Source organism: Mustela putorius, unplaced genomic scaffold (assembly GCF_011764305.1).
Source record: "Mustela putorius furo isolate JIRA1106 unplaced genomic scaffold, ASM1176430v1.1 tig00000929_pilon_pilon_pilon, whole genome shotgun sequence".
NCBI classification, from domain to species: Eukaryota; Metazoa; Chordata; class Mammalia; order Carnivora; family Mustelidae; genus Mustela; species Mustela putorius.
In genome coordinates, this window is record NW_025421520.1 from 6,473,519 (window position 1) to 6,496,613 (window position 23,095).

At 55.5% G+C, this 23,095-nt stretch overlaps 1 protein-coding gene across 3 annotated transcripts; it reads right to left on the reverse strand.

Moving 5' to 3' along the window:
- Nucleotides 1–6,206: 6,206 nt before the first annotated feature.
- On the reverse strand, nucleotides 6,207–22,545 carry ZNF783 (zinc finger protein 783). 3 transcript variants are annotated; one of them, XM_045086431.1, is made up of 7 exons: nucleotides 22,383–22,545; nucleotides 19,413–19,811; nucleotides 19,199–19,280; nucleotides 18,905–19,033; nucleotides 12,330–12,515; nucleotides 11,236–11,328; nucleotides 6,207–9,367 (listed from the first exon to the last, which is right to left on the reverse strand). In XM_045086431.1, exons 1-7 carry the CDS (start codon nucleotides 22,404–22,406, stop codon nucleotides 8,526–8,528), a joined length of 1,755 nt encoding a protein of 584 aa, XP_044942366.1. In that variant the 5' UTR covers nucleotides 22,407–22,545; the 3' UTR covers nucleotides 6,207–8,525. The 3 variants fall into 3 exon arrangements, with proteins under 3 accessions (XP_044942366.1, XP_044942365.1, XP_044942367.1); XM_045086430.1 differs by having other exon boundaries at nucleotides 19,199–19,325; nucleotides 22,383–22,544; XM_045086432.1 differs by having other exon boundaries at nucleotides 12,387–12,515; nucleotides 19,199–19,325; nucleotides 22,383–22,543.
- Between the last annotated feature and the right edge of the window lie 550 nt (nucleotides 22,546–23,095).

Here is a 23,095-nt window from a genome sequence, read left to right on the forward strand (position 1 = left end):
CCATCAGGGTAGGCACAATTCTTGTTAAATCAAGAAACAAACAGAGAACATTCCAGGCTACCAGTATCTAATGACTACCCACACTGTGCAGCAGTGAGCCAAATTCTGTCCCTAGAATGACAAGGGCTCAGCGTGTCCCTTTCTGCGGTCTCTGGAGGCACCCGTAACACAGTCATGCTGGGGAGACGGCCAGCCACTCCCCTGTGCCCAGTTCCCACACACCAGACTGGCTCCACAGTGAATCCGGGTCCTGGACACCAAGTTCCTATCCTGCAGCCAGTCCAGCTCCCAGAGAGGGAAGTAGATCAAAATGTGCCAAACCTTTTCCTGAAGGTTCTTAAGGCATACTGCTAAGGAAAGACAGCAAGTTGCAGGGTGATACGTTCATGACATTTTGTCTTTGCAAGCCTGTATTTTCCCAGCTCCCATGTGCATGAAAATGCATGAGAGGAGCCTGAAATGTCACACGCCACAGTGACAAGGCAGAGGCCCTCGGGAGGGGCTAGGGTCAGGAGGGCGGCCAGCAGAGAGAGCCCTGCCGCTTCGTCTGCACCTTTTACATTTCATGGTGGGAACATTTCATGGTGGGAATGTACCCTTGTAAGAATACATTTGCAGAGTCCAAACGCAAACACCTTCAGAGAAGTCACCATCCTTGCTTCTCAAACGTGGACCTGCCCAGGGTCCCCTGAGGAACACCAGGGAGACACCCAGACCCCACCCAGGCCTCCTGAAGGAGAACCCGCGTCTACACTTTCCCTAGGAGCCCAGGACGAGAGGCCTGCCCGTGGAAGCAGCCAGTAAATAAAGCAGTCACTGGGGCCTCTGTGTTTGCAGCAGAGGGCGCAGGAACAGCACCGAGAGTCACGCCTGTCCTGGGGGGCAGGGAGGAACCAGCGCTCTCTTCTGCAGAGTCTGGAAAAGCTTACAGAGAGGGTGGAAGGCAAGAAAGTAACCGTGAACAAAGCAGGGATGTCTCAGGCCACAGGACAGACCCCACGTGCCCTGAGGACCTCACTCCCCTGCCTCCCACAGCTCTCCTGAGCCTGACTCAGGAGCAAACCCCAGCTCTGCAGCAGAGCTGAGCTGGGCCCGCAGTCCGGCCACCCCGGCCGCAGGGGCCCAGCCTGGGGACCACAGACACCCCGCAAAGGCTGCCGGGGCTCCTGCCTTTCGAGCACTCACAGCACCGGCCCTCCCGCTCGCTGCCTCAGCCTGCTGCCCGGGGCTCCTACACCAGGCCTGCCCTTGGTCGTCTTGCGTCCGTCACTCAGCGCCCGGGTCAGCACCCACCTCCTTCCAGCTCAGGTCAACGCGACTGTGTTCACGCGCTCAGAGCTTGCTTCAAAAGTAACCCTTTCTCCCCAAATAAAATGTCTGAGTCTAGAAAGCAAGGACAAGTGTCTCGGCAGAACCTATGTTCTGAGAGAACCTGTCCCCTGCTCCAGAGTGGTCCTGCTCTGCCCTGGGCTATAGGTTTCCAGCTGTCATTCAAATAAAGGGTTCCTGGCCTTGAAAAAAAGGGGAGACGAGGCTTTGAAAACTGCATGTTGAAGACACTGCTACCATCTGAGAGAGAAAGACAACTAAGCTACCATTGTTCATCCTTCATCTAATTTCCCAAAGGGCCGGGCAGTGCGGGGGGGTAGCACAGGCATCCCCTGGGCGCCGGCATGCTGCGTCTGGACCTAACAGCCCCTCACTGCACCCCCTGTCTGTTTCTCCAAATGGGGGGGACTCCTGACACCAGAACACCCTCACCAGGTGAGGGGGGAAGGCGGGGCCTGCACTTTTCTCGAGGGGACAGGCTCTGGGAGCTGTCCCCCTGCTCTGCTGCCTGCTTGCCGCCCATCTGCCCATCTCCACTGGGGTCTGGCGCTCGGGCTCCGTGGTAGCATGGTCTGTGAGGGAGGGAAAGGGGCCTGGTGCCCTGAAGGCAGTGATGGGGCTTGGCTCTGCAGGCTTTGAAGGGAAAGGGTGCCTGCCAGACGTTTCGAGTAGAATCCACCCCCGCTTCAAGACGTGCGGAGGACAGCAGGAGCGTCGGGTGCAGCAGACCCCCGTGCTCCCTTTGCAGGCAGGGCCAGTGACCAGGCCAGGAGGAAAGCCCCCCATCCTGCCGCCCCGATGGGGGATAGAGTAGAATCCAAGAAAGGCAGGAAGAACCCAAAGTCACCCAGTCCAGCCACCTCATGCGACAGATGGGGTGGCTGAGGCCGGGGACAGGGAGTGAGTCACACGTGGAGGCCGGCTGTCAGTCTGCGCATCCAGAGTGCAGGACGACTGCGGCCTTCCCTTCCCCCTCCTCCCCTGCTCCCTGGAGCCCAGCATCTTCCCTTATCCCGTGGCCACGCAGCACATGGGACCATCTTCTGGAAAGGGAACACTGGCGAAGGGAAGGAAGGCACCTTGCTCTGGACCTCAGCCTCCCAGCTGGGCTGCTCGAAGCAGCGGGAGAACTCAGGTGTGCACGCTGAACTGGGACAGGAGTGTGGCAGCTACAAAGTCTGTTTCATCAGGTCTTACACAAACACGCACATGCACACGGACTCAACCTCCTTTTCTGGACCTGGGGCACCCTTACGAAGACGCCTCCAATACAGCCTTCATTCAGCCATTTCTGGAGAACTCACAGTGTGCAGAGTACAGCTCACTGAGTCCTAGAAGTGCAAATACCAGGCGAGGCCGCAGCTCCCCAGAGATAAACAGGCTGGCAGGTAAAAGATGTGTGTGTAAGAGCTGCCCTGGCACCACGGGAGGGGCAGTACACCGAGGAGCGGCCGCGGAGCCCCAGTCTCCATGAGGCCTTGGACAAGTCATTTCACCTCCCTGCATTTCACGTCAAGTCATTAAACCCAAACATGGGAATTAAGGAGACCTTCTACCTGCTTGAAGACAGCTGATCCTAGGACCTCAAAGTGCTTTCTGTTCTCGAATCCAAGAGGCTCATTTGGTTCAATAAAGGAATAAAGCCAAAGACTCTGGGCCCAGAAGCCCCCAGGAGCCAGCCTCCTACCCGGGGAGACCAGAGTCTCCCGGTGCCCTTTCACATGCTGCGGAGCTTGTCCGCCGGTCTCCCAGGCTGCCCCACTCCTGATCAGAGTCACATGGCCGCATCTTCTGTGGTCGGGGACACGTGGACGTGGAAGTTCCCCACCAGCATGAGTCACGGCCATTTCAGAGAATGGTAAGACCAGCTCGTCTCCCCTCCCCGCCCCCAAACCAGAGGGCATCGCCAGCCAGACCACCAGGCAAACGCAACCTCGTCTCCAGCACACCTGCTTCAGAGGAGAGCAGGGACCGGCGGCTAGAAGCATTCAGGATCGGCACTCCCGGGTCCTGGTCCCCTCTCCCAGGTTCCCAGGCAGTTTCTGTGATTTCCCCAACCCGAGCCAGGCCTCCCCCTCCGAGGTCACTCTGGAGCGGCAAACACGACCATAACCCTCTTGGCCAAGCCCATGCCCTCTGCCCCGCAACCCTCTCCACTGGGTCACACTTCTCGTCTAAGATTCGTTAAGCCCTTTGAAGTCAACTGGTGACTGTCATTAAGAGCCAAGAGGCCCAGGGGGCGCCTGGGTGGTGAGGTCAGGTAAGTGTCTGACTCTCGGTTTCAGCTCAGGTCGTGATCTCGGGGTTGCGAATCAGGCTCCGCATTCAGCGTGGAGTCGGCTCGGAATTCTCTCCCTCTCCCTCTGCCCCACTCACCCCCAAGCTCTTTCTCTCTAAAATAAATAAATAAATCTTTTAAAAAAAAAAAAAGAGTCAAGAGGTCAAGTTTTAGCAGACATGGCGCTCCCTCCACTATGCGTCTGAAGATCTTGCTGAAGCCAAGCTAGTCCCCTCCGGCCCACCAAGTTCCTGTACCTTGGGGCCTCCCCCTTGCTGCCGCCATGAGAGACGTACCAAGACATTCCCACTACAGGGTCCTTTAAAATGGGGGAAACTTGTTCTGGATGCCAGAAGATCTCTCTGGTCAGACCCCCAAACAGACCCTGGCTGGCAGTGGACGCTGGACACCACAGAGCCCCCAAGGGAAGAATCCTGAACCAAGACCCAGGGGCAATGGAGGATGAATAACAAAGCCTTCGCACCATGACTGGACAGAGTGTAATGGATTTGAATCACAGCCCTACCACATAATAGAGATACTGGCCTAGCCAATTACTGAGCCAAACTTTTTTCCTTCATCTGGGAACACAGCCCAGAAGTGAGGAAGTGAGTGGTCCAGAAAACTTCCCAGGGGACCAATGCACTCTGGGAATGCTATGTCCACTGTGGAGCATTCTAGAGCAAACCCACCCCCATTATTCAGGACTCAGAGGTAAGGTTCTATTGTTCTGGCTTTGGTGTCTCTAAGGCCCTCCACCCCGACATTTACTGGCATGTGACCTCCTGACCAGCCTATTAGCGCCCTGTGACCTAGGTGCCTTGTTCACCAGCCCCAGAGTGCCCTCCACACTAGGCCAGTCCTAGCTGCCAGGAAATGGAGCCAGAGAAAGTTGAAAGCCAGCACCTAAGAGTAGTCAGAACAAGGGAATAGTTCAAAAAATATCCTGCCCCAGGGCATAGAAAATGTATTGCATATTACTAGAAGTAATAAAATAAGAAAATTCAGGAGTGCCTCCCCGGAGACACCTGAGGTATATTGGAAACCTTCCTCGAAATGCAGCTTTACTAGAAGTTGACTCGATATCTCTCCTGCTATTCGAATCCTGCATGTTTGGGGGGTATTGTGAGGATGAAGTGAACTAAAGGTGTGGAAAAGCACTCGGCCTGTATTACTGGCTTTGGCACATGTTATTACTAAAACAAACATAAAGGCTGAGGGCCGACAATCAGACTGTGTTGTGAACCAAAGACTGATTAGCCCAATTCTGTGCAACTGAGGCTCCCCTGATACCTCCTCTAGAAAGCGCTTTGCAAAATGTTCAACACGTGCTAGGTACGAATCATCAGACACTTGTTCCTTCCTTGCGTCTCTCACTGTGCCATTGTTCCATCTCTGAGTCTGGCCTGGAGTGTAGCCTGGAGGACGAAGATCTGGTCTGCACAGATTAAGGATGAACAACTTCCAGTCCTGGAACGCGCTGTCACAGATCTGGCACTCAGGAATGGACCTAATGCCATTTCAGAGCTATTTTCTACCAGGAGATGACACCTCTACCTTCGGAGAGGAGGGAAAATCTCGTCTTGACAGTTCTTGTCACTTAGGCTAGGGACGGATGAAGTCCAATCTGAGCCTGAAGCACACATAACCGAAAGTCCTCTCTAACCCAGACCCCCTCCCAGCAGCAGCACGAAGGACTTCTTGGCGAATTGCAGAAAAGAGCAAGCAGGCCCTCAAACGCATCCTGAAATCAGAGTTCGGGCCTAAAGAGTTTAGGGGATCCTTACAGTCAGGTGGAAGACAGCTCCACAGGAGGAAGGCAAGGGCCTAGGCTGGGGAGGAAAGTAACCTCCCAAGATGACAGCAACAGGTCTCGGCACGGAAAAGGGGGTGACATTGGGGAGATGGTCTCCCTAAGGGGTCAGTGCTGGGGGCGGGGTGGATGGGCAGGTCCAAGAGAGGAATGCCCGGGCGGGTCTTTGGAGTGAGGACGTCCGCCGTGCATGCCGCCCCCTCCGCACAGAGCGGGCTCCCCCAGACGTCGGCGCTGTCGGGAACCTCGGAAATCTGGCGGCTAAGTCCGCACGCCGGCAAACTGCGGCCAAGAGAGGAGAAGGTCCTTTATCGTTGACTCACACAGCGGCGGCCTCGAGCGCCGCGGTGGTCATCACCCCTCCACGCAGGCTGCGCCTCCCCAATTCTAGGACATCCTCCGAGACGACCGCGCTAACCCGAGCGCGGGCCGGGACCGAGGAGCGCGCGAGCGCTGCGTCGGTTTCGCGGTAGCCCCAGCAGGCGGAGCCCTGCCCCGAGTGGGACCCGCCCCGCGTCCCGGAGCCCGCTCCTCATTGGCCAGTCCTGGAAGCTCCGCCCCCAGCACCTGCGCCCCGGAGGCCGGGAGTCGGTCTCCCACTGGTCAGGGAGAGGTCCCGCCCCCGCAGGGGACTCCCAGGGTGGGCGGGGCTAGCGGCTGAAGGGGCGTGGCGCGGGGGTCGCTCCCGCGCGTGATTGCTGCCTGAGCGCCCCGGGCCTGTGCGGGGCAGCAGGCCGGCCGAAGGGCTGACTCCCTGAGCGCAAGCAACGGACCATGCGCACTCACTCAACTCAACATATTTATTGAGCACTGATGAAGGCAAAGGGCCGCCACCGTCACAGTTCCTAAAGCCTGTTTCCAAACAAGGAAGCCAAGACACAGAGCTAGGAGCCAGTCGAAGGCCCAACGGGTTTCTAGCTGCCAGCTTCTGGAGCACCACTCTGCTCCCGCACCACGCTGCACGCGCGGCTCCTTTCGGTGTGAAGAATGTTCTCTGAAAACCTATCGAGTGCCAGGCAAGCTCATAAGGCCCAGCCAGGAACCAGCACCCTGAGTGCTTTGGAAGAAATGAGAGGGCCTATGTCCAGCGATCACCCCTGGTTTGTACTATTGCTAGAGTACCCGTGTTTACACAGGACATTTAGCCTTAGAAAGGTCTAGGACTTTCGAGCCTTGAGGCATCCCCAGGGAACACCCAAGTCTAACTCTTACAGGGAAGAGGAAGGCTCAGAGCAGCTCCATTTGCACCATATCCTGTATGAACACTTGGTGACAGCCCAGCCCTGACTTGGGGGGGGGCCCTGGTGAGGGTTGGGGATGCCAGAGGAGACGAGCAGAATGCATAGCTGGGGAGGGTGGCAGCCCTTCCTCCCAAGCCCAGGGGAGCTTGGCTGGGCTCTCACCGACTTGCATACTCACTCTTGCCCCAGAGATGATGGCAATGTTCCCACCTGCCCCCAACTCTGTTCAGGACTTTGGGAGAGAGGAGAGGGTCAGAGGGACAAGAAGAAGTGGCACAGCCAGGGACCCAGACGCCTGGAAGCAGGTCTGAATGCTGGCCACTTCACGTAGTGCCAAGGCCAATAAGACAACAAAATAGCTGAGGACACAGTACTCCAGTTCCAAATCGCCCAAACCAAGGGTTGCTCTCTAGGTAGCACCCAAAGTGGTGTGATCGAAGAGGCACAGATGCAAGCTGCCACCAAGACTTCTCCAGGACGCCTAGTGCTATTGCTTGAAATCCTACAGTCCGAACCTCATTGCTTTGATAAGAATTTGTTCCACCGACCTACAAAGGGCTCCTTGCGGATATAGCCCAACGGGAAAGTCTCAGCTCGCTCTGTACCCGAGACCTTCCACTCACTCTAGAAAATAAAGGTCCTTCCTGAGGGATTCTGACTTGGGCAAAGAGCTGGAGATGAACATGGAAGAGAAGGGGGGCCCTGAACTTGAAAAGAGGATACAACCAGGCTTCCTATCTGCCCCACTGCCTCTTAATCTTTTGCGACCCCGAAAACGCTAAGGTGAGGTAGAATGCACCGGGGTCATTACCCCCTCTGACAGGTGAGGAACATGACGCAGGAGGTGGTTAAAGAAACCCACCCCTGTCTCTTGGACTATCTCTGCTACCAGCCCCAAGTTCTTGGAACATACCACTCCTTTAACATGACAGCTCAGGCCGCGGAAGCACAGGAATCCAGCCGGGCTTCCCAGCCTCACCCACATCAGAAGCTTCCTCTCCGGGAGGAGTTTCCTGGGCTGGGCCTGCATCTCCCACACCCTCTAAGTCCTCAGGCCGTGCATATCCATAATTCTGAGACCTTGGGGGAAGGGTCCACCACTCCAGGCCTCAGTTTCCCCTCTCAACTAATAACCAAAATCAATCATGGATGTTGGGATGTTGGGAAGCACTCTGGGCCAAAGAATGCACACCCAGGATCGCAGCCTGTGTCAGAGCAGCAGCCAAGCCCCCACCAATACCTGGGCTGATCTGGACAGCCCCTCCACCATCCCCACACACAAGGAGGTAGCAGAATAGTTCCTGCCCCTCAGGGCTCCTGGTCCCCTTTGCAACCACACGTAACCCTTAAAAAAACACTAGAAAAACTCCATAAGGAAGGGAAAAAAAGATTTCAAAATAACACAGTAGGAAAACTCAAATTTCCAGCGCCTATTCTTCAAACTGTCCACTCTGCTGTGACCTCTGTGTACATTAGGAACGGCAGGCCCTCCGTGTCTCCATCGCCCGCTACTGGAAGGGCCACTATCTCCAGTGCCGGTCTCAGATACCCGCCACAGTCTCTCACCAAAAGTCGGCATCCTGTATGCTTAAAGGGATCCTTTCTAAGTCAGGAATGTAGAAAAGGCAGCGAAGAGTGACAAACTCAGAAAACAGGAAGTTGAGGCATCTGGTCATACACACAGTTACCAAAAAGGCCACTGCTTCCCATCTGAATGGAAAAAAGCTCTCTCCAAAGCTATTCCAGAACTAGTCCAGAACGAGGAACCAGCACCAGGCACCGGGGGAAAGGCCCGAAGGCGGACAGGAGTCCTGCTGGGGGTGCCCCGGAGAGCCGGAGGGTGCCCCTACAGGCTCCTGGCTGCTCAGCCCTCCTCACTGTGGCTGGGCCGGGGTCGCGGGGGCGTCCGGGGGAGGGCCAGGGAAGTGGGGCAGGGCCGGCCCGCCTGGCCTCGGGTGTGAGTCTGCATGTGGACCGCCAGGTGGTGGTTCCGGTTGAAGGCGCGGCCGCACTGAGGGCACTGGTAGGGCCGCTCGCCCGTGTGGATGCGCTGGTGGCGGAAGAGGTCGGAGGGCCGGCGGAAGGCCTTGCCGCAGTAGGGACAGGCCGGCCAGCCCTGGCTGGTGCCCGTGTGCAGGCGCTGGTGCAGCAGCAGACTCTTCCGCTGCTGGAAGAAGCGCAGGCACTCGCTGCAGTGGTACACCTTGCCCGCTGCCGCCGGCCGCCGCGCCAGGAGGGAGCGGCCCGCCAGGGAGCGGCGGCCTCCGGGCTCCTCAGGGAGCCAGCGGATGACTGGGCCCGGCACCACCACCTCGCCCGGCTCCAGAGTGGAGGAGGCCTCCCCCCAGCCAGGGGGCGAGCTCCCCGGAGTCTCCCTGGGCTCCTCCTCCACGTGCGTCCGCTGGTGAATGGTCAGGTTAATCTTCAAGCGGAAACTCTGCCCACAGTCAGGGCAGGGGAAGGTCCGCTCTCGCCTGCGAGGGAGGATGCGGGGCGGCTCCCCCAGAGCTCCAGGGGCCCGCGGGTCCCCCACCCGCACCCGTGGCACCCCTGCCGCACGCAGCCGACAGGGGCCCTCGGTCCTGCTCCTGGGCCCCTTGGCCATCCTACACATGGGCTGGCTGTGGGACTCGCCCAGGAAGAGCTGCTCAGGTATCATCTCGTCCTCGGACTGGGCCTCTGTCTTGATGAGCACGCTGCCACCGCCTGGAGAAAGGAATCTCCATTAACTTCAAGCGGGCCACACTGGTGCCCACCGAGGCCACGCCACCCAGCCGGGGGCTCCAAGCACAGCCCTAGCCGGATCGGCAGCCCCCTGCTCCCATCTTCACGGAGCCCTTTCTCCTGCAGGTTGCTCACAGCACACACACCAGCGACCCTGTTCCCTTGGCCCTACGGAGCGGGCACTGTCGCCTGAGCAGCCCCCCACTGGCTGTTTGCTGTCACACGGCCCATTCCTGGAGGCCAAGCAATGGACATCCGGAGAAAGAAGACAAAGCCGCAAAACCAGAAGCCAGGGCGCCAGGGGTCAGAGGGCAGACGGCGTTAAAGCAAACAGGTAGATGATGCGGGGGAGACCCTGCACCGAGATACGTTGGCTACATCGACCCCTAGGAGTTCTGACGATGTTAGTTCCCTTCGGTGAATGACAGTGAACCCTGGGGCCGCTGAGGCAGGTGAGGAGCCTCAGGCCCAGAGGAAGCCGGCGTTTCAGCCACACTCGGAGCTGCTCATCCAAGTAACAAATCCACCTGAGCATCAGCTCCCTGTCTGGCACCTGCTCTCCGGGGACAGGCGGGAGGCACGAGGACCTCGGCTTCCTGGCTGGACCTCAGTGTGAGTCAGCACTTGACTCGGAGATGGGACTGAGGCTGGGAACTGCCAGGACAGAGGAGAGAGCGGGGACTCGGAGGCAACACATGGGCCCCGGTGCTGGGAAGGAAGATCCCGGCCACAGGCCCTGCCTGCAACACCGGCACTCTTGGAGATCCTTCACTGCTGTTCCCCTCTGGGCTTTTCTGGAATCAGCCCCGACTGGCTTCTCTGACCTCCCCCCGAGCCCAGCATCTCAGACACTGCAACCCACGGTCTGTTTGAAGACTGACAGTGAACCTTACCCTCTGCCTATTAGAACGAAACCTTTAGCCCTTTACGAGCGATTTCCAAGGTCCAGAGCAAGAGGGAGTTCACTTCTTGCTGAAGCATGAATTTAAATCCCACCCCAGAGACTCTGCTAACTGCCGAACCTTCCAGACCAGCACCTGATGTCAAGACCTCGGGGTTCTTTGCTCAAGTCCAGCTTCCCAGGAACCCTCACAAGTAACTCCGGACAAAACTTTGGTTTCTATGTTGGACATGACCCTGCCATTTGTAATTTAGTCCCACAGCTACAGAATCAGTTAAGAGTCTCTAAGAAGCATCTGAACTTTGCATCTGAAGTGTTGCATTTAATGGGCTACCGTGGTATTCCTAAACTTGGGGATTAGTGTGGGTCTCCGGCCCTATTCCATGTGAAGGCCAAGGTTCCCAGACCTCTTCACCTGAAGCCCATCTCCAGCTTGGATGCCCACCATGCCACAAACCCAAGGCACCCACATCTCACCTCTGCCTCCCATCAAAGCGGAATGGAACCAGGTAAGAACTGGATCCCTTTCTCTCAGGGCAGAAAACCACCCCAAAGCTGGAATGGGCGATAATTGCTACATTTTTTCCTGTTCATCACGGTGTAAGCCCGGTTTTGTGGCCTCTAGGCAGGGGACCTGAATTTAAATCATAGACCACCGCATACAAACTCTGAGACATCCGAGGCTGTGCGCCGGGACCATTCACAGGGTTGCCGTGAGGCCTTTCTGTCACCAGACCCCGAACCTGGTGCGCGCAGCCTGTGTTCGAGCAGCACCTTCCCACCAGGCCAGACACGATGGGGGACGACCAGGACCTAGACGGTCGGGGTCGCAAAGAGCCCCAGGGCAAAAGGACCTGGGAAAGAGGCAGGGACCCCTAGGAAGAGGCACCTTCCCGGGGCCCACTGCGCCGCCTCCCACCCCACAGCCAAGGGCCCCTCCGTCACTCACCTGGCCCCATGCCGGGCAGCCTCTCCCCGGGAGGGGATGTTGGAGACTCCCCACCTGAAAATTCTTGCTCCTGTTTAACCGCGGCTGGAGGCCCTGTGTGAGAGACACTGTGAGGGCCCTTCCCGACACCGGGCTCGTGCAGGACCGCACAGGCTCCAAGCAGACCCCGCATATGCTTGAACGCCTGCTCTGTCCAGAGGACTGCTCGCTCCATGGCCTCTGCTTCGGAGGCGAGAGGAAAGCCGTGAAGGCCATGCCCCCAGTTCCCATCTGGGCCAGCGCGGACAACTCCGTCACCCTCACGGACCGCCGAAGGACAGAGGGTTTGGGGAGGCCCCTGGGGCGCGGCGCCAGGTCTGCAGGGGAGCAGGGACAAAGAGAAGGTCCCCTCTGCTTACACACTGGCTGGGCAGGAGGGCACCGGGGAGAGAGGGACAGTCACCCCGCCCCCCACCCCCGCCCCAGGGAGCTCATAGTCACTGGAGGGAAAGCAACCGAGACTGAAAAGTCAGGCCCGTGGGAGCGAGGAGGAAGAGGAGGACGAGGACAGGAGAAGGCGGGCTAGCAAAGCCAAGCTGCAGGCAGACCGCAGGGCTCTGGAGTAAATGCCATGGGTGAGGCCAAATGCCCTCCAAGCTGTGCTCTATTCTGTGAAAGGACGGACAGGAGCTTCCTTCACACACGAGCAGACAGAGAGCACTGGAAAGGCGGCTGGAAGCCAGAGGGTCCCGAGAGAGGACGTTTGCTGAGGAACGAATGCACATGCCAGCACCGTGCTAGGCCCAGGACACAGACCGCCCGGTTAACGGGACCATCGCAGGAAGCCGGAGCAGGCCCAGAACCCGCCTTCGTGTGCCCTTCCCCTCGCTGCAGCCCGGCCGGAGGGCCTGGCCCCTAGCAGGCCTCAGGAACCCACACTTTGGCTCAGCCCATTTTCTCCTGCGAAAAACGCCCTTCATTCCCAGCTAAAATCTACGCTTCCTCCTCTAAGGCCTGTCGCAGGGTCCCCTTCCCAGGAAGCCCGTCCAGCTTGGCCAAGCCTGGTGTCCGTCATCTGTGCCCCTGTCACGCTTCAGCACATTACTCAGCAGCACCTGTCTGGTCGTGTGTCAAGATGCTCTTCGCACGGCAGCCCGGCGGCCCTCGCTCACCCGTGCTTGCTCCAGGGACGGTCACTCTCGTCTCGGAGTCTTGCTGGCGCCTGGTGACCTGCTCTTCTTTTGGTTCTTCCCGGGCAGGGCTGACGGGGCCGAGGTTGTGCTCTGGACGTGGAGGGACGCCTGGAAAATGCAACTCAGTGATGCCAAGGACAACACAGAGATCCCTCCCGGTGGCAGGAGCCTGTGGCGCAGGGCCGCCTGCGGTCACCGGGACTGGGGGGCATCAGGTCAAACACTGGCTGGGACATTTAAGTGGACTTCACGGATCCCTCGTGGCTAAAAGAGAAGGAAAAGATACAGCACAGTAATGTCTGAGCGTACCAGACAAGTCGTGTGGCTTGTTAGGGCGTCCCGGCTCAGAACAACGCAACACTGGCTTCCGGGCCCAAGTCCTGTGCCACCCTGATGTATAGGGATCCCCCTGGAAGCACCCCAAGATTCTCATCGGCGGTTCTGGGTAGGCCTAGGAATTACGCATTTCTTGAAAAAGATTTTATTGTATTTATTTTTAAAGATTTTACTTATTTGAGAGACCGAGACAGTGGGTGTGTGCACGCACGAGCAAGGGGAGGGGCAGAGAGAGGAGAAGCAGGTTCCCCACTGAGCGGGGAGCCCGACATGCGCCTTGATCCTGAGGTCCTAGGATCATGACCCGAGCCAAAAGCAGACGCTTAACCAACTAAGTTACACAGGTGCCCCTGCAGTTTTGTTTTTTTTTAAAGATGTAACATATCTGAGAGAGATATCATCTCATGTGCGAACATGAGTGGGGAGAGGGAGAGACAGAGGGAGAGGGAGAGAGAGAGAGGAGGCAGAGAGAAGCAGGCTCCCTGCTGAGCACAGAGGCTGACCCGGCACTCAATCCCAGGACCCTGAGATGATGACCCGAGCCAAAGTCAGATGCATAACCGAACGAGCCACCTGGGCACCCATTAGCTGCATTTTAAAAAAGGTCCTAGGTCAAAAGAGATGAACACAGAGTTCACAGAGTTAGAAATTTAAATGGCCCATAAATAAAAGGATACTCACCCCCCCTCATGTAAGAGAGGTATCATGAAAAATACACTGCTAATGGGGCGCCTGGGTGGCTCAGTCGTTAAGCATGTGTCTTCGGCTCAGGTCATGATCCCAGGGTCCTGAGATCGAGCCCTGCATCGGGCTCCCTGTTCAGTAGGGAGCCTGCTTCTCCCTCCCCTGCTATGCTTGCACACTCTCTCTCTCTGTCAAATCAGTAAATAAAATCTTAAAAAAAAAACAAAACAAAACAAAAAACACTGTTGGGGCACCTGGATGGCTCAGTCAGTTGGGAGCCCCGGGATCAGGTCCCACATCAGGCTCCCCAATCAGCAGGGAGTCTGCTTTTCCCTCTGACCCTCCCCCATCTTGAGCTCTCTCTCTCTCAAATAATTAAAATCTAAAAAAACCCAACTAAACAAACAACTGTTGCCGGGGTGCCGAGGGTCTCAGTCATTTAAACATCTGCCTTCAGCTCAGGTCATGATCCCAGGGTCCTGAGATCAAACCCTGCATTGGGTGCCCTGCTCAATGGGGAGTCTGCTTCTCCCTCTCCCACCCCACCCACTCCTGCTCTCTCTCTCTCAAATAAATAAATGAAATCTTGGGGGGAAAAAAAAGGATTAAATACCATGACCAAGTAGAGTGTATTCCTGGGATGCAATGTTAGTTCAGCATACGAAACAAAACCAACAGAACACACCACATTAACAGAATGAAGGGAAAACACCTCGGGAAAACATCTCAGTTAATACAGAAAAAGCATCTGACAAAATTCAACACCCTTCCATGATAAAACCATTCAAAAGACCAGACACAGAAACTATCTCAACATAATAAAAGCCATATATGAAAAACTAACAGTGAACAGCACATTCAATGGTCAAAGAATGAAAGCTTTTCCCCTAAGATTAGGAACAAGGCAAAATGTCCACTTTTACCACCCATTCAACAAAGGACTGGAAGCCCTGGCCAGAGCAAGTTAACAAGAAACAAAAATAAATAACATCCAAATTGGAAAGGAGGAAATAAAATTATCTCTTCAAAGATGAAATATGCAGAAAAGCCTAAAGATTCCACAAAGAACTGTAGGGACTAGCAAATTAATTCAACAAAGTACCAGGACAAAAGTCAATATATAAAAATTAGTATTTCTATACACTAATAACAAGCAATTTGAAAAGAAAATTACAGAAACAATTCCACTTATAATAGTATCAAAAAGAATGAAAGCCTCAGGAATTATTTAACTGGGGCACCTGGGTGCCTCAGTGGGTTAAGCCTCTGCCTTTGGCTCAGGTCATGATCTCAGGGTCCTGGAATCAAGCCCCGCTTCAGGCTCTCTGTTCAGCAGGGAGCCTGCTTCCCCCCTCTCTCTGCCTGCCACTCTGCCTACTTGTGATCTCTGTCATTCTGCCAAATAAATAAATAAAATCTTTAAAAAAAAAAAAAGGAACTATTTAACCAAGGAGGTGAAAGACCTTTACAACGAAAACTATAAAACACTGCAGAAAGAAACTAAAGGCATAATAAGTAAATGGAAACATACCATGTTCATGGATTGGAAGGCTTAATATTGTTTATATTAACTACCAAAGTGACTTACAGATTCAATGCAATCTCTATCAAAGTCTCAATGGCATTTTTTACAGAAAGAGAAAAACCCCATCCTAAAATTCATATGGAATCTCAAGGGACCCCAAAGAGTGAAAACAATATTAAGGAGGAAGAACAAAGTGGAATGACTTCCTAACTTCAAAACTTACAAAGACACTGTAATCAAAACAGTGTGGTAGTACTAGCATCAATAGAATAAATAAACAGAACTAAGTCATAAACATTCACATAGCTAGTCAAGTGACATTTTAGAAGCATCTCAAGACCACTCAAAGGGGAATGGACAGTCTTTTCAACAAATGGTGCTGGGAAAACTGCATATCCACATACAAAAGAATAAAAGATCTTTATCTAACTCCATATATAAAAACTAACTCAAAGGAATCAAAGATCTAAATGTAAGAGCTAAAACACAAAACTCTTAGAAGAGGGGCGCCTGGGTGGCTCAATCAGTTGGGCATCTGTCTTTGGCTTAGGTCATGATCCTGTGCTCTCTCATTCTCTGTCAAATAAATAAATAAATAAATCTTTTTTAAAAAATGATTATCTATAGGGACAAAGGAGTAAGAATGGAAATAAGACTTTCCTGAATGCATCCTTTTAAACCATTCTGACTTTGCAAACATAACATGCCGTATGTATTCAAAACATTAAATGAAAAGGTAAAAAGAGCCATTTCTAAACACCTAAAAATAGGGCCACCTGTGTGGCTCAGTCAGTTAATCCTCTGCCTTCAGCTGGGGTCATGATCCCAAGGTCCTGGGATAAGCCCCACACTTCTCTCTGCTCAGCAGGAGGCCTGCTTCTCCCTCTCTCTCTCTCCCTCTGCTTGTGCTTCCTCCTTGCTATGTCTCTCTCTGTCAAATAAACAAAATCTTTAAAAAAATTTGTTTAAATCTTTTTAAAATAAGCCACCCAGGTGCCCCCAAAATACATTATTTTCTAGGGCTCTCTGTTTGGTGGGGAGCCTGCTTCCCATCCCCCTCTCTCTGCCTGCCTCTCTGCCTATTTGCGATCTCTGTCTGTCAAATAAATAAATAATATCTTTTTTTATTATATCTTTTTTTTTTTTTTTTTAGATTTTATTTATTTGTCAGAGAGAGAGAGGGAGAGAGAGCAAGCACAGGCAGACAGAATGGCAAGCAGAGGCAGACGGTGAAGCCGACTCCCTGCCAAGCAGGGAGCCCGATGTGGGACTCGATCCCAGGACGCTGGGATCATGACCTTTGCTGAAGGCAGCTGCTTAACCAACTGAGCCACCCAGGCATCCATAAATAAATAAAATCTTTAAAAAAAAACATATTTTCTAAAAAAAAAAAAAAACAAACTTTTTTTTTTTTTTTCTGAAAAGGCCTAGACGTAATGCTAAAAATTAGCAATCACTAGCACTCATATTGAGGTATCCAAATATCCTTTGCCACTGAACCAAAACTCCTTGGAGAAATTTGTATTCCAGGTCTGAGGCAGGAAATACATTAGATGATTCTAGAACATCTTATGGTATCCGAAAGCCACTGAAGTCACATCAAAATGACATCAGGGACAACTTGAAAGGGCTCCCATGAGCTAAAGATGGGACAATTTAAGCACAAAAAATAATGGCTGCAAACGATTGGCATATATAAAATATTTAAAAGTCTCTGAAGTCATTTTAAAAAGACAGAAAATTTAAAAAAAAAAAAGCCCAAGTACTGGTCACCTTTAAAGGCTCCTAAGGGAGTAACTTCACTGTGATAACTGATAAAGAATTAAGCTTCTATCCTGCCTCTTCTGTACAGACTCTATTTCAGGGTAACTAAGAGTTGATTAGGGAAAGTACTGTTTGTAAAAGAATTTCACCGATGCAGTGCCCAAGTATGACAGACTCTCCCCATTTTGCAACCCTAAGGGAATAACAAATCTGGGGAACAACGTTCAATGACCGGTAAAATCACCAGGGGAGAAGGTGATGGGGAGCTCTGCAACAGAAAACAGAGGCCAGGATCTCCAGAAGGCACGAGGACGGAGCCTCGGTGCCTGGAGCTGAGGGCCCTGCTGGTAGGGAGTACACGCCACCACCTCTGAAGCCATGTGGCCCGTGAGGTTGAACCTGAACCCAAAGAAGCCTCCTGATTTACCAGTTTAGAGGAAATGCAAGAAAGAGAAGAACAATAAATGACACCAAACCCAGAATACGGGAAATGATGAAATGATGGCATTTGAAAAGATAAACGACTTTACGGCGAGCCTGGGTGGCTCAGCAGGTTAAGCCTCTGCCTTCAGCTCAGGTCATGATGTCGGGGTCCTGGGATCGAGCCCCGCATCACGCTCTCTGCATGGTGGGGACTCTGCTTGGCCCTCTGCCTGCTGCTCCCCCTGCTTGTGTTCGCTCTCTGTCTCTGACAAATAAATAAAACATTAAAAAAAAAAGATAAATGAGATTACAATGTCAATAAGTAAATAATATTCAAGAGGGGGAGGGGAGGGTGGGCATGAACGGAGGTGCGGAGCGACAGAAGGCAGCAACATGTGTGCCCAGGAAGGCAGTGCCAGGCCACAAGGTGGGGAAGCCCGGAGCACGCGCCCAGTGACAGATGGCAGACTCGAAAGGTCGCACACAGTAGGACTCCATTCACGTGCAATGTCCAGAACAGGCGAATCTAAGACACAAGAGGGCAGATGAGTAGTTGCCTTGGGCTGAGGAGCAGCGGGAGGGAAACAGGAAGTCAACACCACGGGGACGGGCTTCTCTTTGGCTGGCAAAGAAAGTTCCAGCTGTGGTGAGGGTACACAGCTGTGAGGAAGAGTGACACTGAGCTGTATACTCCAATCCGGGAACTGCCGGGGATGCTAACTTTATCTCAACAAGGCTGTTAAATTTGGGGCAGGAGGGGGGCTTTTTATAAATCGAATGCAACAGGTGGACTTCGGTGTCCCCGCATCAGGACCCGCCACCTACAGCCAACAGTTTTGAGACACTCGGGGAAAAGAGCACGCAGATGCGGGGCCGGTGTTCACCCGCTGCTTCCGACACTGGTAGGCCGGTTCCGCTCAGAGAGCGGGATTAGACGGGGAAGCCAACGCCCGATCGCCGCCCCACACGGGTGACGCTCACACGGACGTCTGGCACTCCTCCCTACCTCCATTTATTTTTTAAAATTTAACCTTTTAGGGGCCCCTGGGTGGCTCAGTGGGTTAAGCCGCTGCCTTCGGCTCGGGTCATGATCCCAGGCTCCTGGGATCGAGTCCCGCATCGGGCTCTCTGCTCAGCGGGGAACCTGCTTCCTCCTCTCTCTCTGCCTGCCTCTCTGCCTGCTTGTGATTTCTCTCTCTGTCAAATAAATAAATAAAATCTTAAAAAAAAAAAATTTAACCTTTTAAAGTCTCCCAGAAAACTCTGATATCAGAGTCAACTTGGGAACCGCAGGTCCCTTACCACACCAGCTGTGGGGACCAAGTCGGCCCTGGACGCCCCCCGGGAGGCCCGTGTCCACACAGGGAAGCCGTAGGTGACGGGCATTTACAGCCGCAGGCTCACGTAGGGGAGCAGAGGAGGAGGGGGCGAGCTAGAGGGGCAGCAGGAGAGCTGCTGCTGCTCGCCGGGTCACTGGTGGCCCCAAGGCCCCGCTTACACAGCACTCGGCAAGTGCTAGCCAGAGGGCTGCCGGGTCCCGGAGTCCTCACGACAACCACACAACGCCAGAACCGCTGGCCGCCCCGTTCAGAAGCCGAAACCCGACGGCTCTAAGCTCCGCCCCCGTCCCAACTAGGCTGGCCTAGGACAGAGTGGGCCCCACTTTGGGTTGAGGGCCTGTGCCCCCTCCCGGGCTGAGGGCTAGCCTGGAAAGCCCAGGAGAGCAGTGCGGCCCACTCACTCCCCTGTCCAGCCCCCCACTCACCAGGGCTTGGCCTCCTTGGCTGGGCTACCTCTCTCCTGCTTCCCTCCTCCTGGCCCCACGGGCCTCCAGGACAAGGCTCCTCTCCCCTCTCCATCCGGGTCAGGATGTCTGGTTTGGAGATGGCATAATCTGCACACGGAACGGAAGGAGAGCTGGGTCAGGCCTGGACACGCGCCCCGCAGCTGCCCGCAGAGCTGGAGACACACTGAGAAGAACAGACGTCAATGCAAAGACGCAGACCGCCGGAGGCCGATCTGCGGACACAGACCCAGATCGCCACCTCCGCAGCCTTACCCAGGGACACCAGCGTCTCGTAGTTGCCCCGCATCACGTGCTTGTAGAGCTCCTTCTGCCACTCGTCCAGCTTGCCCCACTCCTGCTCGGAGAAATACACGGCCACGTCATCAAAGGTCACGGGCACCTGGAACCACAAGGGTCACGCATGCTCACCCACTCACTTCCAGGCACGGTCCCTCGGGCTGTCCTACCCCAGGGGCCCGAGGGATACCTTGGGGGCCTCCCCCTTGCTGCCCGGGGGCAGGCGCAGGATCCAGAAATTTCGGTTCCTCAGCAGGTTCTCCATGTTCTCCAGCCGCCTCTGCAGCAGCCCGTACTCCTGCAGCAGGGTCCCCTGCATGGCCCACTTGCCCTCCAGCTGGTTCCCGAACTCCACGGCCGTCTTCTCGCAGTCCAGCAGCTTCTTCTCAGCCGTCCCCGCCCGCCCCTCCAGGGTCAGCAAGCGGGCCAGGCAGGAGTCCACCTTCTTCTCCAAGGCCTGGATGGCGGCCACCACCGTCCACAGTGTGATCTCCGTGGAGTACAGGTAAGAGTTCTCCGCGGCTGCTGGGGGTGACAGAGGAGGTGTCGAAGGGCTTTCGTCTTCTGTCTGCTTATCCCTCTCTGGAGCCTGGCCACAAGAAGAGAAAGGGGAGATGGTCTCTGAATGACCCCATCTACATGTGTACTTCAAAAAGCCTCACGATGACACCTGCCCAGGGAAGGCCCCCGCTGGGATCCTAAGGGCCAGGCAGGCAGGTGTCGAAGGGAGGCAGGGACATCAGTGAAGGCAGGAAACACTGGCTGGACCAAGGCATTAGCAAGTGGAAAACGGGAGGAAACACACGGCCAAAGACAAAAGCATCTGCGGCTCTCGGGGGGCTTCCATCTTGGACCTTAGTCTCCTCCTCCTCCTCCTCTGCAGACCAAGGGACAGGCCTGGAAGCACAGAGAACATAAGCTCTGCTGCCAGAGAGCCCAGGTCCAAGCAGCAAGCCCGCCGCTCCCAAGCTGGCTGACTCTGGGCACCGTCTTCCCACACAGCTTTCAACTTCACTTCCACGTCTAGAAAACGGTCCTCACAGGAGATGATCGTGAGAATGACCCAGTCTTTGTTGAAAGCACTTAGCCCAGTGTCTAGCACGCGGTACATACTCAAGGCACGCAAGCCCCACGTGGATTCCGCTAAGACGCTAACAGTAAGGATGCAGACTATGCTGCTGTGGATGGTTCTGGCTCAGGGACGTGGCAAGAAACGGACCCCCCTGGGCTTTTTTCCTCCACCTTTTTCATTCCACTGTCCTTCGGCACCTTGGAAAGAGCTTCCAGAGTGCCTCAACTCAGCCCGGTGCTGATGCACGAGCCGGAGCGTGTGCAACAGCCCAGTCCCAGGACCTGGTGCTAAAAGCCTTTTGGGGGGGCCTGGGTGTCTCAGCTGGTTAAGCTTCAGCCTGCGGCTCAGGTCATGATCCCAGGGTCCAGGGATCAAGGCCCGTGTCCGACTCCCTACTCAGCTGGGAGTCTGCTTCTCCCTCTCCTTTCTGCTCGTGCTCTCTCTTGCTATTTCTGTCTTTCGCAAATAAATAAATAAAATATTAAAAAGAAAAGAAAAGAAGGCAGGTATGCATCTGCCTGGGTTCTGGTTTGTTTCCCCCAGAAAGGACGTTCCAGAGGGTGTGTGTGATTTGCCACTGTATTCACAGCTCCTAAAAGAATGCTAGCTGCTGAATGAATGAATGAATGACCCCACAATTAAACAACATTTATTCAGTAACAACTACTGGCCACCTGCCATTGTAAAAGGACCATGGGGGAATGCAGAAAAAATTATGTGGTTCTTCCTTCTCCAGGAGAAAAATTCTGTATAGAAGCAGAGTTGGGGGCAAATCATTCCTGTTGTAAAGTTTCTCGGCAATCTCAGGTACTGTAAGATGACAAAAGGAAAGGAGTAAACGGAAAGAAATGGTCAGAAAAAGTTCTGAGGGACTGGCCCCGGCTAGGTGGGAGCTGGTGATGTCACTAACGAAGTTCCAGAAATGCCCTGGGGGCGTATTCCCCAGGGGACAGGGCCACAAACCACAGTATTCCCACCCCCTTTCTCTCCCTGGCGCTCAGGGAATCCGAAGGGAAGCACACACCAAATTCATTAATTAAAGGAGGCGGAGTGGAAGTTCCTCCTTTCAAAGGAGCCACAAAAATCAAGGTTTCAAAAACTTCATTAAGAGGTATTAATAATGGTAGAAACCATTTACTGAGTTCTGCTTGCAAGGGATTTTCTGGTGTATCAAAAGATTCTTTTCTCGGAATTGCGCATACTGCGCATTACCGGCCAACAGTCTAAAATAATCCGGGGCGCCTGGGTGGCTCAGTGGGTTAAAGCCTCTGCCTTCGGCTCAGGTCATGATCCCAGCATCCTGGGATCGAGCCCCATGTCGGGCTCTCTGCTCCGCGGGGAGCCTGCTTCCTCCACTCTCTCTGCCTGCCTCTCTGCCTACTTGTGGTTTCTCTCTGTGTCAAATAAATAAAATCTTTAAAAAAAAATAAAAAAAATAAAATAATCCAAATAACCTAATCCAACATGCCAGTCTGAGAAAAAATCTACCTCTAGTCCCCCTCGAAAACAGCACTCCACACCTTTCTCTTCGGTAAATGTCGAACCCCGGGGCCTTCATGAGTGTAATCCCGAAGTTCTGGCCTAGACGTCGGGCTCGGCCAGACTCGGTGCGTGGCCTTGGGCCAGTCCCTTCCGGAGCCTCACACTCGCGCTGTCTGAAGCGCGTGGGGCTGCGCGACGGTCGTCCCTGCGTGCCTCCGACCGGACAATGGACGGGGGTGGGGGGGGCAGGCGGGACACACGGCCGGGCGGCCCGCTTCAGGGCAAGGCCTGTCATCTGAAGTGCCGCTAGGAAGCAGGGCCTGTTCCCCACCCCCCCACGTCGGGGCCGCCTCGCCGCGCCCCGCAGCCCAGCCTGCCGTTTGGGCCGCCCGCGCTGTCGACCCGAAAGCCCGGCCGGGACGCCAGACCCGGGGCGGCGGGGCGGACCGCGCCGGCGGGACGCGGCCGGCGCCAGCCTGGGCGGAGCAGGAGGCCGCGCGGCGGGGCCGCTCCACGGCTGCGGGGCGCCGACCCTCACGGCGGCGGCGGCGGCGGCGGCGGCGGCGGCCCCAGGCCGTCTGGGCGTCCGCGGGCCGGGGCGCTTACCCGGGCGGGCGCCGCTTCGGCCATGGCTGCTCGCGTCCCTCACTCGGCGGCTGCCCTCGGCCTGGCCTGGCGGGCCTGGCGCAGCGCGCAGGCGGCGACGGAGGCGGAGCGGAGACGCCCAGCCTCGGAGCCGCTGCCGGGAGGCCGCGAGCTGCGTCCGAGCCACGTGCCCCGTCGGCCCTTTAAACAAGAGCTGCGCTCGCGGCCGGGCACGAGGGCGCGCACAGCGCCCCCTGCCGGCCCTCGCGGCCTCGGGGGTCCCGTACGGACCCCCGAGGCCGCCCGCCCGCCCTGGCCTGGGCCGCGGGAGTGGACGCCGGCGCGGCCTCCCGCAGGCCCCGGGCAGGGGCAGCTCGGGGGGCCCAGCCCTGGCCCCTAGCCCCCCTCCAGGACGCTTGGGCCCCAGCGTCCCACTTGGGAGGATCGAGTCACGGAGCTAAGAAGCGGCCGTGCAGGACGCTGAGAAAACGTGGGAGTTCGCGTGTCGGGGCGGGGAAGGGCTGGCCTTGCCGGGGCATCAAGTGTCCGGAGCTTTGCCGCCGTAACGCCTCTGAAGGACCCAAGTGACTCGGTGTGGGTATACTCGTTGCGCCGGGCGGGGTGGGGGTAGGGTGGGGCAGAGTTTAGAACTACTTGTTGCGCGCCGGGGGGACTCCGTCGGTTCCGTGGCTGCCTTCGGCTCAGGCCGTGGTCCCAGGGTCCTAGGATGGAGC